The 15,948-nt window shown below is 35.8% G+C and overlaps 1 protein-coding gene across 2 annotated transcripts; it reads right to left on the minus strand.

The window, feature by feature from the left end:
* Positions 1 to 2,745: 2,745 nt before the first annotated feature.
* Positions 2,746 to 4,612, minus strand: LOC111906159 (uncharacterized). 2 transcript variants are annotated; one of them, XM_042902272.1, is made up of 3 exons: positions 4,202 to 4,612; positions 3,498 to 3,666; positions 2,746 to 3,030 (listed from the first exon to the last, which is right to left on the minus strand). In XM_042902272.1, the coding sequence occupies exons 1-3, from the start codon at positions 4,462 to 4,464 to the stop codon at positions 2,992 to 2,994; spliced, it is 471 nt and encodes a 156-aa protein (XP_042758206.1). In that variant the 5' UTR covers positions 4,465 to 4,612; the 3' UTR covers positions 2,746 to 2,991. The 2 variants fall into 2 exon arrangements, with proteins under 2 accessions (XP_042758206.1, XP_042758205.1); XM_042902271.2 differs by having other exon boundaries at positions 2,746 to 3,666.
* Between the last annotated feature and the right edge of the window lie 11,336 nt (positions 4,613 to 15,948).

The following is a 15,948-nucleotide window of genomic DNA, read 5'->3' on the forward strand; positions in this document are numbered from 1 at the left end:
AATATTATTAGTATGCATGTTGCTTAACCCTTAACTGATCCTGGTAACCATATGAAGTCTAATAATACAACTGCTAAATGAATTAACTCTGTAAACCGTTAGCTTAGTCACTAACTTTTGACCATTCTATAACTTAGGTTTTATAACCCTTGTTAACCGAATTAAAAATTTCACCGGAGAATTCATTCATCCAACTTATCCTTCGAGAACATAATAACACCATGTTATAGACCCTACTAGTTGACTCTGGTTCTAACGACTTTAGTGTAGTCGTGTTTTATAGTAATAGGTTAAGGGAATACCTTATCTCATTTTGTGATTGCTTTCTTGCATGTCGTTGTCAATATGTATACTTGTAGATTACTATTTGATATGTAGGTGCTTAAGGTTCTCATTGGGAAAATGTATAACGAAAGAACACCTTAAACTATTTATAGGTTCTATGACACGCACCTACATGTCACGTCATAGTGTGGACACATTACGTCTACATGTCACACCAAGAATCAGCTTTGTGTCCTACCTTCTTGAAACATATCTTACTACTAGAAAGATTGACGTGCCTTCTCGTTAAGTGCATGCATCGTGAATTTGAGTTGAATTTCATAAAATAACATTGTACTTTTTGGTTCCTTGTTTCCTACATTACATATTCAAAATTCTTTTTATTTCTTTCTGAAGAAGTTACGATTTTCCGGTCATTACAATATATCAAAGTAATATGCAGATACCCATTGGTTGTTTCAAATGTATTGAAATATATTCCACTCTCAATGAAGGATAATAATGGTGTTGATATCATATTTGATGTGCTTAATCTCCATCAAGAACTAAGCAACACTGATCTATATTTAGAGGTTGAAGTCAATTACAATAAAAATCACTAAAATATAACACTGATGTATTAAAAGTCATATTATACATTAATTTTCAACTTTTACTTATATAGTTGTTTCATTGTTTTTGTTTGGCTGTAGAATTTAAGAATCGGTTTGGATAGAGCAAGAAAGGAACTCCAATTTGTTACCTCCTACGAATCATACTTTTTTCATGCCAAAAATAATTCAAAATGAGGACTTTAATAAAATTTCCCAAATTACGGTTGTGAACATTGGAATCAGCAACGGATTTGACAAGAATAATGAAGGAGATGAAATTAGTGATGAAGACAAGATCGAAATGGAGGAGATGCACCCGTAGATGGAGGTGACATTGAGGTACCTTCCAGTTTTCCTAGTCTATACGGAGTGGATTTGGCTAGTGCTTATAATTGGGTCGTGTCACGCTCTGAAAGTAAAAATGTTTTAACTCAAGAGTTGGGACAAAACTCTTTAATTAATAAGGATGAAATTATTAAAGCTATCAAGCTTTATATGATCAAGAAGCATCGAAAATATGAAGTGGTTGAAACATGTCCAACAATTTGGAAGGTAAGATATAAGTAAAGTGGCAATTACATGCATGTAAACATCAACGTAACGAGTATTTTGAGAAAACAAGGTACATTGGTCCATATACTTGTTTCTAGTATAGGATTACCCAAAACCATCCACATCTAGATGAAACTTTGATTTCTCAAGAAACCGAACACCTTGTATGGGAATAAACCTCTATTAGTATTCCTACATTGAGATATAAAATAATTGACAATTTAGGATATACTCTTTCATATAGGAAGGTTTGGGTTGGAAAGTAGAAGGCGATTGAACATATATTTGAAAATCGGGAAGAATCTTATATTGCTTTATCGAAATTTCTTACTGCACTTTAATTTTTCAATCGGGGGACTATAGTTGAATGGTACACTGCTATAATGAGTAATGTGGAACAAGAGGAGAGTAATGTGGATAAAGTGGAGTTCAGACGTGTATTTTTGTCTTTTTTCTTCTATACATGGATATGAGCATGGTCGGCCTGTTATTAGCTTTGATGAAACAAATATACATGGACAATACAACTACAAGATGATGATTGCAATGGGAGTTGATTGTAACAATCAAATTTTTTCTCTTGCGTTTTCTATTGTTGAGAATGAATCATATAATAGTTGGTATAGGTTTCTGAATCATGTCAAAAACATGTGGTGAAAGAATATAACGATATTTGTTTAATATCTTATCGTCATAGTGAAATCCTAATGGTAGTTAATGAGCAACGATCTCCATGGTTGGAGTAACATGGATTTCACATGTATTTTTATTTTATTTTTTAAAACACTTTTATGGTATTTTTAATTTAACTCACATTTCAACGGATTTTGTAGGTATTGTTTGCGACATTTTGTTAACAACTTTCACCACAAGTTTCGCAACTGACATCTGAAAGTTTAGCTTACAATGCTTGAAGTCAGAATCGTGTTTGTAATTTTAACTCCATCATTGAAGAAAATGGAAAACTAAGTGAACAAGCACAATAATGGCTCTAGTGGTATTAGCTCTATAAATGGACACTTGCATATGGCAGTGGAAAGCGTTATAGGTTGCCCACCACAAATATGTTAGATATTTTTAATAGTGTACTTAAAGTTGCTCGTTTTTTACCAAGCACTCCATGTGTCCAACTTATATTTTATAGATTGGTTTACTATTTTGACATGAGGCGTTCTTTGGGAGCTGTTGCTCAAGCTAATGGAGATGTGTTTAATCCCCATATTGTTGTAAAACAAGCAACATCAATGTCAAAAGCTAGTACACTCTTAAATCTTTGAACCGAATAAAAGGAATATTTGAGGTGGTTACACGAAAAGAAAAAAAATGTGCAAGTAGTTGATTTGGAGAAAAAACTTGCACGTAGGTAAGTGGGATATATATAAATATTCATGTTCTCATGTATTGAATGTTTGTGCCTCTCTTTAAATACCACAAGTTAATATATTTAACAATCCTACTCAATTTTTGAGTATTCTACTATTTGGGCATTGAGTTTCCCCCGGTCCCTCATGAAGCATATTGTCTTGAGACATCTATTTGAGGAATGCTTCCAAATTTAGAGTTAGAACAGAAGGGAAAATGTCGTCCTTGCTTGACATGGCTACAAAATGGAATGCACATTACAAAAGAAAAAAATTAGTTTTTGTAGATTGTGTAAACAAAACGATCATAATATAAAAAAATTCTTTCTAAATCTAAAAAACGATATGTTGATTGATCGAGTAGAATGAAAAAACATCATAAATGGTCCCTGTGGTTTCCCAAAATCTGAAGTTTAGTCCCTGTGGTTTTAAAAACCTCATAGATGGTCCCTTTGTTTTCAAAACTTTTGATGTTTGGTCCTTTTTGTTAACTCTGTTAAGTTTGTCCGTTAACTGAAGGGTATTTTCGTCATTTCACCACCATAGGGACCCTTTATGATATTTTCAGTTATTTTTTTTAAAAGAAAAAACTAAATATAAGTATTAAATATATAAACTCTCTCTCTCTCTCTCTCTCTCTCTCTCAGGTGCCCTGTTCCAGAAAAGCGACATAGGTACTTCCGATGAGTACCATTCCATTACTGACCATTGATTTCTCCATCCCAAAAACACCACACATGTCTCCTCCCTCTATTCCAGAAACATCACACACGATCCCCCTTTTCCCTCCTGTCATCTCCAACCAAAGCAACCTTTTAGCACCGACGATCTTGAACCCAATTCGTCTCCAACTGTTTGATTTGACAAAGTTCCGGCTGTTTGAGACAAGATAAGAGGAGATAAGAGTTCTTTACAATCCTTAACCATATGCATGATTAATCAAACAAACTAAGAATCAATTGATTTCAATCACAGTCAAACAAAGCCAATAGTCAAACAACCCAAGAATCCAACAGAGCCGAGAATTAAAGAAGCAAACCGATAATGAAAAACAGTTAAACAAAGACTAGAATCAAATTTATAGGAGGAGCTATCGATTTTAATGCCTGTAAACAGACAAACCAAGAATCAAACACAGTCAAACAAAACCAAAACTTTAAGACAAAACTTCATTTTGGATGGAAGAGGAATCAAAAAATTAACCAAGAACATCAGGTACCGATCGAGATGGGTTTTTAAATTATTCCTTAGATGATCAGACAACCATCGAGATGATAAGAAGGGGTAAGGAGCCTGGTTGTAGATAGGGGAGGAGGTCATACCCATTAAATTTGCAGAAAACACGAAAAGGAAAAGAGGAGGAGTGGCTTTGATGGAATAAAAAATAGTGAAGAGGGAGGGAGGGCATACCTGTAATGTAACTGAATCGGAGGATTGGAGCTCAATTTCTTCAGAAGATCGCTATTTTCCAAACCGGTAACCCTAGGTTTAGCCAATTTTTCATCTAGATTGAATTTATTAACACATATAGACACTTTATTAGCTTGATAAGAACCAGAAGGAAGATTCGAGGTGAAAACAGTAACCGATTTTGAGCCTAATTTTGCTTTATCCAATTGTCCTTCCAATGACGTAGAAACATCGGGATCAAGATTTGGAGGGAAACCCTCCATAAAACCGAACGACAACTAGGTACAAGAATAGAGAAGAAAATATGGGTTGTGATGGGAGCTGGTCCGATGGAGCGACGCAAGCAGTAACAACAGCACATGTGAGGATGTTTGGCTAGCTCCGATCAGCAGCAAAGAGTGAGAAACACGATGGCGGTGGTGGCTGGTGATATAAGAACGAAAGGAAGAGAGAGAGGGTATAACCCCTTTGCATATTATTATTATTATTATTATTATTATTATTATTATTATTATTATTATTATTATTATAAAATAAAAGAAAACATCATAAATAGTTCCTGTGGTAGTGAAATGACGAAAATGCCCTTCAGTTAACGGATAAAACTTAACGGAGTTAGCAAAAAGGACTAAACATCAAAAGTTTTGAAAACACAGGGACCATCTATGAGGTTTTTAAACCACGGGGACTAAACTTCAGATTTTAGGAAACCACAGGGGCCATTTATGATGTTTTTTTTTCGAGTAGAAGTTATTCATGTTTTTGATCATTTACATTAAATTTAATCAATTTATATTAATTAATGATGTTTGAATATATAATATTTATCCAAGTTACAATTATATTTATAGCATTTGATGTCAATTTTTAGTTTTGTTATTATTTTACTCATAAAAGTTATAAAGCTCAAACGTAAAAAATAAAATAAACTGTGGATGATGACTTTACTTTGACAACTCAACCAAACCACTATCAATTGACGAGAATGATTTATATTATAAGGAAAAAAAATATATAATAACATAAGGTTATTTGTTATTTTAATTTCATATTATAAAAATAATTTATATTGTAAAAATAATAACAAACAGATTGTCACATGATATTAACAAACATTTAATTTAGTTAAAGTAATTGAAAGTTACTAAAAGCATATTTACTATGTTTTAATAAATAATTTTGAAAACATGTTTGTAAATATTTCTTGAAGAGAAATTAATATCTTCATATATTTTTTCTTATATATCCTTCTATCCATCTTAAATGATGGTATACATCATACATTAAATATATGAAATATGACACTTATCACCATATTATTTAAGAGTAATATAAAGATATGTTGTTGGAACAAAATAGAAATATCATCACTTGGTACAAAACTCCTAAACAAAGGGGTGAAGTACGGAATAAGTTCATGTCAAAGTTAGGTTTGTGACATTTTCAGAAAAAAGGAAATCTTTGGTGTTTAAAGTAAAATTGGCATATTTTGGTTCTCTTTTTAGAGCACACATGTGGAGGGGCACCCACAACTTGTCGTTAGCTCAAACAACACCATGTGCACATATCATACACAATTATAGGGCATCCCCGTGATGGCAACACCAATTATTTTTCACACCATTTTCGTGTTTATTAAATGTATCTTTCGAAAGCTCCAAAAATATCAGAATATTATCATTTCATTATCATGGGCCAAATCCGAGTTAGTAGGCAGCCTACAAAAAAGGGTAATTAACCTCCAACTTAATGCAATCAAGAATTCCTTTTTTGGTTCTTCGTTGGTCTTCAAATAATGCGTGTAATATCACAGGCGAGCAATGATGCAATGGGTCTCGTAATTGAATATAAGTATCCACACTACCACACACAGGGGGATTTAGTGCAAGTAGGGACAAAGCGAAATAAATTATTGTCAAAAATGATTTCTGAAGATTATAAAGTAATATTGTGTTTCATTAAAGATTCCTTTTAGTGATGTAGTGAAGACCAAAGGTCAAGGATGGTTTTGGGTTTGGGATGAGTATTATGTTTGGCTAAATCCAAAACTAACCATATCTGATTTATGTCAAATATCATGAATATATATTGTAAGTACTTTGTAACAAGTAGTTCGCATACCTAATCCTTCTAAAATATCGTTGAAATTAATTACTTTTTTTTTTCTAAATTATTGTTGAAATTACTTACTAATTAAAAAGACATAGATGTGTATACATAACGTTTGACTTAATTAACATCAGCTAGCTTCCAAACCATGGTGTACAGAACTATCTAAAAAGATCAGTTAAATTAGGTTTCGTTGCTAACACAATAACAATGAAGAATAACTGAGAATGTTAGTTGATTGAGATCATGTAAATTGACTCAAGACCTAGATTCATCCACATATATGATGTGCTTGTTGCCAAGAGTGGACTAAAGATGATTAAACAAGGTTATTATTTAGATGACGATAACGACATAGAATCTTTCTCTCACATTGTTCTATTTTTTGGATGAGACGCAATTTAGAATCGGTGTCATTAAAACCTATATTGGTCTTAGTTCAGTGCATACAAACACTAGAAAACCACATTGTTATGTCATGTCTGCTTGTTATCCATAACTATTAGAGCCATAAAGATCATGGTATCTACAAAAATAGAAATAGACAAAACTTGACAACTAGCATGAACCGTTGTAGAAGCATGAGTGAGACGTTAGTGGATATGTGAATATATGATGAGCTTGATGAAAAGGACTCGGACCTTGTGAGCAGCTATACACTTATTATATTGACAACTTTAATTAAAAGATAATCTATAATAAATTTAAGAAACCAAGACATATATTTGCCAATGAGACTTGAAACCTAAGTGAAAATCAATGTAATAGTGTTGAATGATCATCAATTTAATAATCTTTTTGGAACGTCAGAAATTATATGAACCTTTTTTTGGAACGGTCAGAAATTAACTAAAACTAACAAGAAGCTAGCAAAAAAGAAATCACAAAGTCAAAGAAGCCATAGATGGAATTTTTAGCCACACTATCCAGCTAAAATTACAAACTTTATATCTATTTCTAATCCAAAAATACGAAAAAAAAATTATGTCGTCGAAAATCGTTGACTTTTTATGCTTGACCGTTCCAAAAACCAAATTATTTCGATAATTCCAAATCACCCAAAAAGCAGTAATAACAACCAAATCAAAACCTTTCTTTTGACCTGCCAAAAAAGATAAGTAGTTTGCCCAAGTGATTTGAAAGCCAATCGTAGAAGAATTAGGACAAACGATATTCCACCACCTACTAATAAGGGACCACACAACATGCAACTTTGGGAAAGAAATAAAAAGATGGCTAGACGACTCCACCACTGACTCGCAGACAGGACACAAAATGGAATCCATCTCCAAACCACGCTGCGAAAGGCAAAGACGAGTGGGGATACGATTCAACTTAATCCGCCAATGCAACACATTTAACTTATTCGGAATCAAAGAATTCCATTGAGTCGCATACATATAATTCGGGAGAGACGTATTATCAAGAAAAGATCTCGTAGAAGAAACCGTGAAAGTGCCATTCGAATCCAGCTCCCCAGAAAGACGGCCATCTGTGTTCGACCAAGAGCAAGAAGCTAACAATCTCTCAAGATCAAACATTTGTTCCTCTTCTACACCTCCTCTAGGTAATCTACACAAAGCACACAAATGAAAATCCAGGCTAGACCTATCGACAATGAGGCAATCCCTATCCTGCTGCAAGGCGTCGATTCTGTGGAAATAAAGCTTAATAGGAGCCGACCCCAACTAGGAGTCATGCCAAAAACGGGTTCGATCACCTATACCCACTTTAACCGAAACATACTCTTTGTAATCCATACTCCTCAAACGTAAGTTAGAGATGGACCTGATAATACTATACCAAGGACCGGAACATCTAGAAGGAACTGGATATGAATCAAGATAAGCATTGTCACCATGAATTGATTTAATGACTTGCACCCAATGAGCATCTCCGTCAGCAAAAAATCATCACGTCTATTTGAAAATAAGATCATTGTTGAAGGAGAAGAGACTACCAACCCTAAGACCTCAGTCATCTTAACTACCCAAAACTTGATTCCAACTAACCCAAAACAACCAACGTTCACCAACATCAGCACCCCAAAAAATTTAGCTCGAATCCTCTCTAAAATCTTGAGTACCGTTTTCGGAACCCTAAAAATATACATATAGTAAATTGCCAAACTACCAAGCACAGATTTCAAAGTGTTCGACGGCCCCAATAGATAAGGATTTAGCTTTCCACTTAGAAAGTCTATGCAAAAAGTTATCGATTACATGTTTCCATGAACAAATACGATTGATATTTTCACCAACGGGGAACCCCAAATACACAAAAAGAGTCCGAGATGCAGCATAATCATTCAACCTAGCAACCTCTTTGACTATAACATACCCCACACCAACACCAATTAGCTTACTTTTATGCAGGTTAAGTTTTAAGCTGGAGGCAAGGAAAAATGATATGTACACACACACACACACACACACACACACACACACATATATATATATATATATATATATATATATATATATATATATATATATATATATTGTCACACCCCAAAACCAAGAACGGCGGAAACGTTTCGGGGTGGAGGACGTCATGTGAAGTATCATAACAGTGTAAAGTAGTAAACAAACAACAACATCATCCATTGCATTAAAAGTAAAGTTTTAATACATGTGTGTTCTTTCATAATGTACGACAATAAAATGAATAATCAAAATAAGGCGAATCTTGTCTGTGCTCCATCTTCTCAAAAACATGGCCATCGCACCTGTCTAACTGATGACCTGAGAATACAAGTTATTTTGAAGGTGATTATTAGCTTTAAAGCTGGTGAATTCATAAGTATTTATGTGTTATTGTCCTGTTTTGGAATGCTGTTAAGAATGTCGTATAAATCCTTAAATAGAACAGTTGATATGAGTATGAAATGTGGTCTTCTACCAAGACCCGAATGTTTTGTTATGACAAAGTAAAATGATAGGTTTTCCTTTCTATTGACTAGTACTAAGAGTACTTAGTCTAACTCATCGTTTATCTGAATATATCACAAAATAAAGTAAAATAGGAAAATGATATGATAGTCTTCTACCAAGACCTAAACGTTTTGTAAGTAAAATGATAGGTTTTCCTTTCCGTTAACTAGTACTAAGAGTACTTAGTCTAACTCATCGTTTATGTGAATATATCACAAAATAAAGTAAAATAGGAAAATGATATGATAGTCTTCTACCAAGACCTAAACGTTTTGTAAGTAAAATGATAGGTTTTCCTTTCGATTGACTAGTACTAAGAGTACTTAGTCTAACTCATCGTTTATGTGAATATATCACAAAATAAAGTAAAATAGGAAAAATGATATGATAGTCTTCTACCAAGACCTAAACGTTTTGTAAGTAAAATGATAGTTTTTCCTTTCTATTTACTAGTACTAAAAGTACTTAGTCTAACTCATCGTTTATGTGAATATATCACAAAATAAAGTAAATAGGAAAAATATAACCATGTAAGTGTTATCCCTGGTTACCAGGACTAACACGCCATCGCAATAAGCGACATGTATAACCTAATGAACATCCGAAGTTTGTCCAATTGTCCTCTGTAGCAGCAGCAGGTTGGAGGAAGGGTTAGTCCCGTGGCCGACTCTTAATACAAGCGTTAACCTAATAATCATCCGAAGATTCTCATCTCATCCACTGTTCCAACAGCTGGATGGAGGGATGGTTAGTCCCGTTACTGACTACTAATATAAGTAACAACCTTAGACATCCGTAGATGTTCATCACCCAGTGTTGCTAACAGTCGGGTTCCGGAATGGTTAGTCCCGTCTAGACATCTCGTCGAACAGGGATAGGCAGGAAAATTTACACAGAAGGTACGAATAAATCTTCCTAATATAAGTGATAACCTTAGACATCCGTAGATGTTCATCACCTAGTGTTACTATCAGCTGGGTTCCTGAATGGTTAGTCCCGTCTAGACATCCTATCGAACAGGGATAGGTAGGAAAATTTACACAGAAGGTACGAATAAATCTTCCTAATAACTCTAGGTACAAGTATCCAGGTAAGTGAATACAGGATAATGTATCTAAGTAACAGTACTCATGTATGGTATTCATGTAAGCGTATTCAGATAAATGTATCTATGTAAACGTACTCATGTATCATGTAATCCTAGGTAAATGTACTCATGTATCATGTAAGCATATGTAAGTGTACTAGTATAGACTCATGAATGAACTGACTCCTGTGTGATTCCTTGTAATAGGAATAATGTTTGATATCTTCTAACTATCCCTATGATAGTTAACTGAAAGGTAATTGGTTGTTCAAGTAGGTTTATACACTCTTACTACCCAAGAGTGTTGGAAACTAAATGAAGGGTGAAGACTATAATCTCTAACATATATATGAACATATGCGTATAAGTATAGTTTGGTTCAAGAAGGTAAAAATAATGGTTTTGCAAGATATCTAGGAGTTTTGAACAATAATTAAGAGTGACTTGATCTCATTTTAATAAACATTTCAAAACTAATACTATTATTATCAAGGTATTTTAAGATAGAAAACCATTTCATGTGTCATTTTTTGAAATATGTGAAATCTACTGAGTGAAAACACAGTTATAAAATACATAAGATTGATTTAATAACATACTGTTTTCTACTTGTATTCCCCCCATTAAAGAATTTAAAATCATTTAAAACATTGATTAAGGGGTATGAACTCACCTGTAGATGGTGATTTGGATGAACCGGACGGTGTAGGATTGTTAGGTGTCAAGTGAGGACTTGTACACACACTACGATCCTAATGAACATATAATCACACATATATGCACTCAATTAGTCTTAAATTACTAATTGATAATGTTAAGACATCCTAGAACATAATAAACACTTTATATAAGTGTTTTAAGCCCTAAGGATTTCATCTAAGCTATTGTGGGACAAGGTACTTGGGTTTAGGGTTCCAAAGGACCCTATACTTGAGTTTACTCTCCATATAGCATCACCCATGGAGTTTACGGTTGTAAACTCTTGAGTTTACGGCCGTAAACTCCCAAGCTTGGTGGTATTTTGTGTTTTGAAGTTCTAAATGATCCCTAGAATTATTCCAACGTGGTGGTTCAATTCTTGGAAGGGTTTAAGGCATAGAAACACCCCTTTGAGGAGTTTACGGCCTTAAGGCCATTTCCTTTAGAGTTTGCGTCCGTAAACTCTTAAGGATGGGTGTTTTTGATGTTTTCAAGCCTCTTGCACATGTGGTATAGGTCTTAGACTTTTATCCTAAGTATATGAAGGTCTTTGACACACTTTGGTGCCCTTTAATCATGTTTACGGCCCAAGAACCATGTCATGGCCGTAAACTCACTTTGGAAGGTGTTTTTGATGGTTTAATGTCCTTGATTCATGTAGGAGTAACCCTTGGTAATTGTCCAATACTTTAGGAGTGCCTAAAGCACTCTTTGGTCCATGATTTTGGAGTTCACGATCCAAGATCTTCTTGGGCCGTGAACACCCAAAACTTGGTGATTCTTTGTTGTTTTCATGTCCAAAACACACTTCTATACAAGCCCAAGGTAGTGTCATATCACGGGGGAAAGGCTAGGCTTTGTTTCGGGAGTTTACCACCCAAGAACACCTTGGGGAGTAAACTCCTAAATCTAGTTATTTAGCTATCTAAATCATGTTATAAACACATAATAAGCTATCTAACACTACTAGCAAGAGGTACTCACGTTTTGGGATAAAAAACCGAAGATCCGTGAGAGATAAAATGGCTTTTCTCTAGTTGAAAATGCGAATAATGAATGAAATTGGTTCAGAATTCTATTTATAGTCCTGAGATATTTTTGGCAGAAAATATTTTTATCCCCAAAATGATTTCTAATATAACAGAGTGTTGGAATAACAGTGTTGCACAAAACCCTAGTGCATCCACTCTCCTGATATTTCCTGAAATGTAAACCCTGAAGTACTCAAACTTATACCCGAAGTCTGGAATTTCACTGAAACTGTCCTAACCTCTATTGGCTTGATATGGTTTGTTCGGAATGGAAATTTCGGGTTGTCACATCATCCCCCTGTTAAATGGAATTTCGTCCCGAAATTAGAATTTAGATAAGGAAGTAGGTATAAATGATCGAGTCGTTAGGTGAAAACTTCCTAATCGATTTGCTCTCGCGCTCCTAAGTGAAATCGGGTTCTCAGTTGGTATTCCAACGAACCTTCACTAATGGGCGACGACGTTTCTTCGTCCGCTTGGCCACTCGGTCGAGGGTCACTACGGTTCTAATACGAAGGTAAGGATCTCGTAAATCTCAATCTCGTCGAGAGGGATTACGAAAGTCCTAACGGAAAGATACTGTTTCAAGTTCGAGACGTGAAGGGGAAAATGTACGTTATTGCGTTTGTGGAGTAGGTCTAATTTGTGAGATGCAGGACCGATTCTGGTAAGAATCTTGGAGGTCCTAACTATATTGGATTTAGCTTTCCACGATTTACGAAGCGTATTAAACCGTTCCCAGAGTGAGGTTTCCTAAAGAATTTGGTCTCTCACATGGAATTCCAAAGGTTCTTCCTCTCGCTTACTTCCCAGTCAAGGGCCATCCCTTGCTAGGTCAAAGTCGAAAGGGTTCCTGAAGTTTGTGGGGGATTCCGAATGGACTATGATAGTAGGTCTTTAAGACCTAGAATTTGGCGAATTTTTCCGTCGGTGACTACGGTGCCGACAAATTCCCAATGGTTTTGGATAACTTGCCAGAGTACTCAAGAATTTCCACATCACTAATAGTGTGTTTCAGGAAATGTGACTCTTAATTCCAAAAATCATGTTCAAAGAACTTTGTGAAAAGTATCTCTGAGGGTAATGTTCCCATGGGTTCTTTCTTACTACGAGGCTAGATAAGTAGGTCATTTCATGGAGAAATGACGAACTGATCCCAGTAAGAAAGACGTACTCCACTCATTTAGCTCATGAATACTGTGGGCGTATTGGTCCTATCCGAGGGGTATCACTACTGACTTGAAATGTCCGCATTGAGTTCGGAGGATAGTCTTCCGGACATCCTTCCCTATCACATCGAACTGGTGATATTCGGATCTCAGGTCCATTTCTAAAAGTAACTCTTTCCCTATGTTTGCTCAATCAATTCGTCTAAGCGAGGCAGAGACAACGATTTCTAAAGGAAATCTAAATGAAGTCTCCGGTAGTCGAGGTACATATGATGCACTCCGTCGACTTCTGGTAAGAATAAGACCGGAGCTCTCAAGGGTGAGAAACCTGGTCTTCTAATTCTATTGTTGAGTAGTTCGCTATGTTGTCCGGGCTGTTCTTGTATCTTCCGTAGATGTTTAGACTGTAAGGCGTTCTGGTTATAAAAGTCATACTGGGTCCTAAGTTTGTTCACATGCTAAATGCAATTACTCGTAGTCTTGGGCAATCTCCGTCCTGAAGTTCAATATTATAATTCATACATGGTTCAATGATTACAATTTCGTGTATACGAGTCGTATATAACTAAGGTTGAAAAGGTAGTCGAATAACTGATTCCTCCTTAACCTCACATCCCATCGAGGGAAAAGAAGTTATAGTGAAATCATCAATTCTAAACCTGTAGAACATTGATTATATATCACTCTCATGTATACGTTCTTCAGTGATAGGTCAACCGTATGAATCCTGGAGTTGAACTTGACGTATAGCATGAGTAATACTCTGGGGATTCCTTTGGAAAGGAAAGGAACTATAAGGTACTTCATGCACTAGTACCTCGGTGTTTTGATATGACGGCTTCGCTAAAAGATGTTTACTGAGAAAGAGATGTACGTATGGAGCTGGTATTTTGAGGATCAAATTTACTCGAGTCGTATGATAATGTCGGAATCATACATAAACTTAAAGACATTAGATTTGAACATAAAACGTTTACAGAAAAAAACCACCGTGCAACCATGAACAGAGTTACAACACTTTAGATTTGTTACAAGACTATTGCTGTAAAGCTTCCTCTACCACATAACGCATATCAATTAGCTATACAAGCTACCTCTACCACATAATACATACCAATTAGCTATAAAGTTATCTCTACCATTAGCCACAAGGCTATCTCTACCCTTAGCCATAAAGGCTATCTCTACCATTAGCCCTAAAGGCTATCTCTACCACTAGCCCGGAAGGCTATCTGTACCATTGGCCCTGAAGGCTATCCCTACCACTAGCTATAAAAGCTATCTCTACCACATATCAATGCATAACATTGCCACACACCCCTACACAGTAAGCAATCCAACTATCATAAAATGGGCCGGCCTTGGTGCCTTAGACCCATTGGTATGGTGAAAAGACTGACCTCTCGACTGCTGAACTATTAAGCTAAAATAAGACATATCCCACACGCTGCTCCTTCTAAACTGCCCATAATCATCAGGTGATTAACTTGACACAAACCCATAAATACCCTCAGGTCAACCTAGTCAAAGTCTATGTCGGTAGTCAAGGTTAGCAGTCCATATTGACCTTGACTCATTGAGTACAATTAGCCACTTGTCGGGTTCCTTGCTTAACTCGTCAACTCCCCGAGTCACCTAAGAGACTTGTCGAGTTCCTTGATGTTCACGGCTGTAAACTCCCAACCGAACACTCTTGACCGTGAATGAGAAAACCCTCCTGACTCGCCGAGTCACAAGAGCGACTCGACGAGTTCCCACGTATTCGGTCCTTTCCAGTGGGATTTAAGGTCCCAAACTTCAGATCCATATTCTCCTAGTGATAATACCACGTAAAGTTGCCAACTTTACGTTCATACTAAGTCTCATAATGCTACAACCACATCAACAAGCTTCTTACAAGTCCCTAATGCATGAATAAGAATTGGGGTGCACCAAGGAGACAATTTTATGACATTTGGGAGCTAAGAAGTTCCAGATCTGGAACCATAACCTTGTGATAGGTCCAGATCCAAACTTGGTTCCATTCCTCAAGGATGGCCATAATCTTCCAAAAAAAATCTAAGAGCTTTAAGCTTTAAGGTAACAAATTAATACCTCAATAAGGTGCCCAACACAAAATAAATACTCGATCTAGAGCTCAACCCTTGATACTTCCTCTTCAAGCTTGAAATCCTCCCCAAAATCCCAAATATAAGCTCCCAAATGCTCTCTCTCTTCACACACAAAAGGTTTGCGGCTGAGAATAGCTTCTAGGGTGTAAAAATGGAAGGCTATGATGCAACTAAAGATGTTTATATAGGGGCAAACCCCAAAATTAGGGTTTTCTCCCTACATCAATGACTCGCCGAGTCGGTCCTGATCCGTGACCACGCTTAAATGCCTCCACTCTACAAGTTGGACTCCCAACTCGCCGAGTCCATGCACCACAACCTTAAAAATTCAACCAAACCCAGTAATATATGGATCAGATGTTACAAGTCTCCCCCAATTGAACTAGACTTTGTTCTCGAAGTCTGCTAACCCAAACAAATTCGGGTAATGCCCTCACATCACCTCTTCCAGCTCCCAAGCGATACGTGTAACACCGTAAAAATTCAACCAATTTTTCACTATTCAAAAACATAATAATTCATTCATAATGAATTTCATAAACAATGTATCAATATTATCTTAATACAAAATCCCAAGATCATATCATAATAAACTATGATGGGTGTGT

This window comes from Lactuca sativa, chromosome 5 (assembly GCF_002870075.4).
Source record: "Lactuca sativa cultivar Salinas chromosome 5, Lsat_Salinas_v11, whole genome shotgun sequence".
NCBI classification, from domain to species: Eukaryota; Viridiplantae; Streptophyta; class Magnoliopsida; order Asterales; family Asteraceae; genus Lactuca; species Lactuca sativa.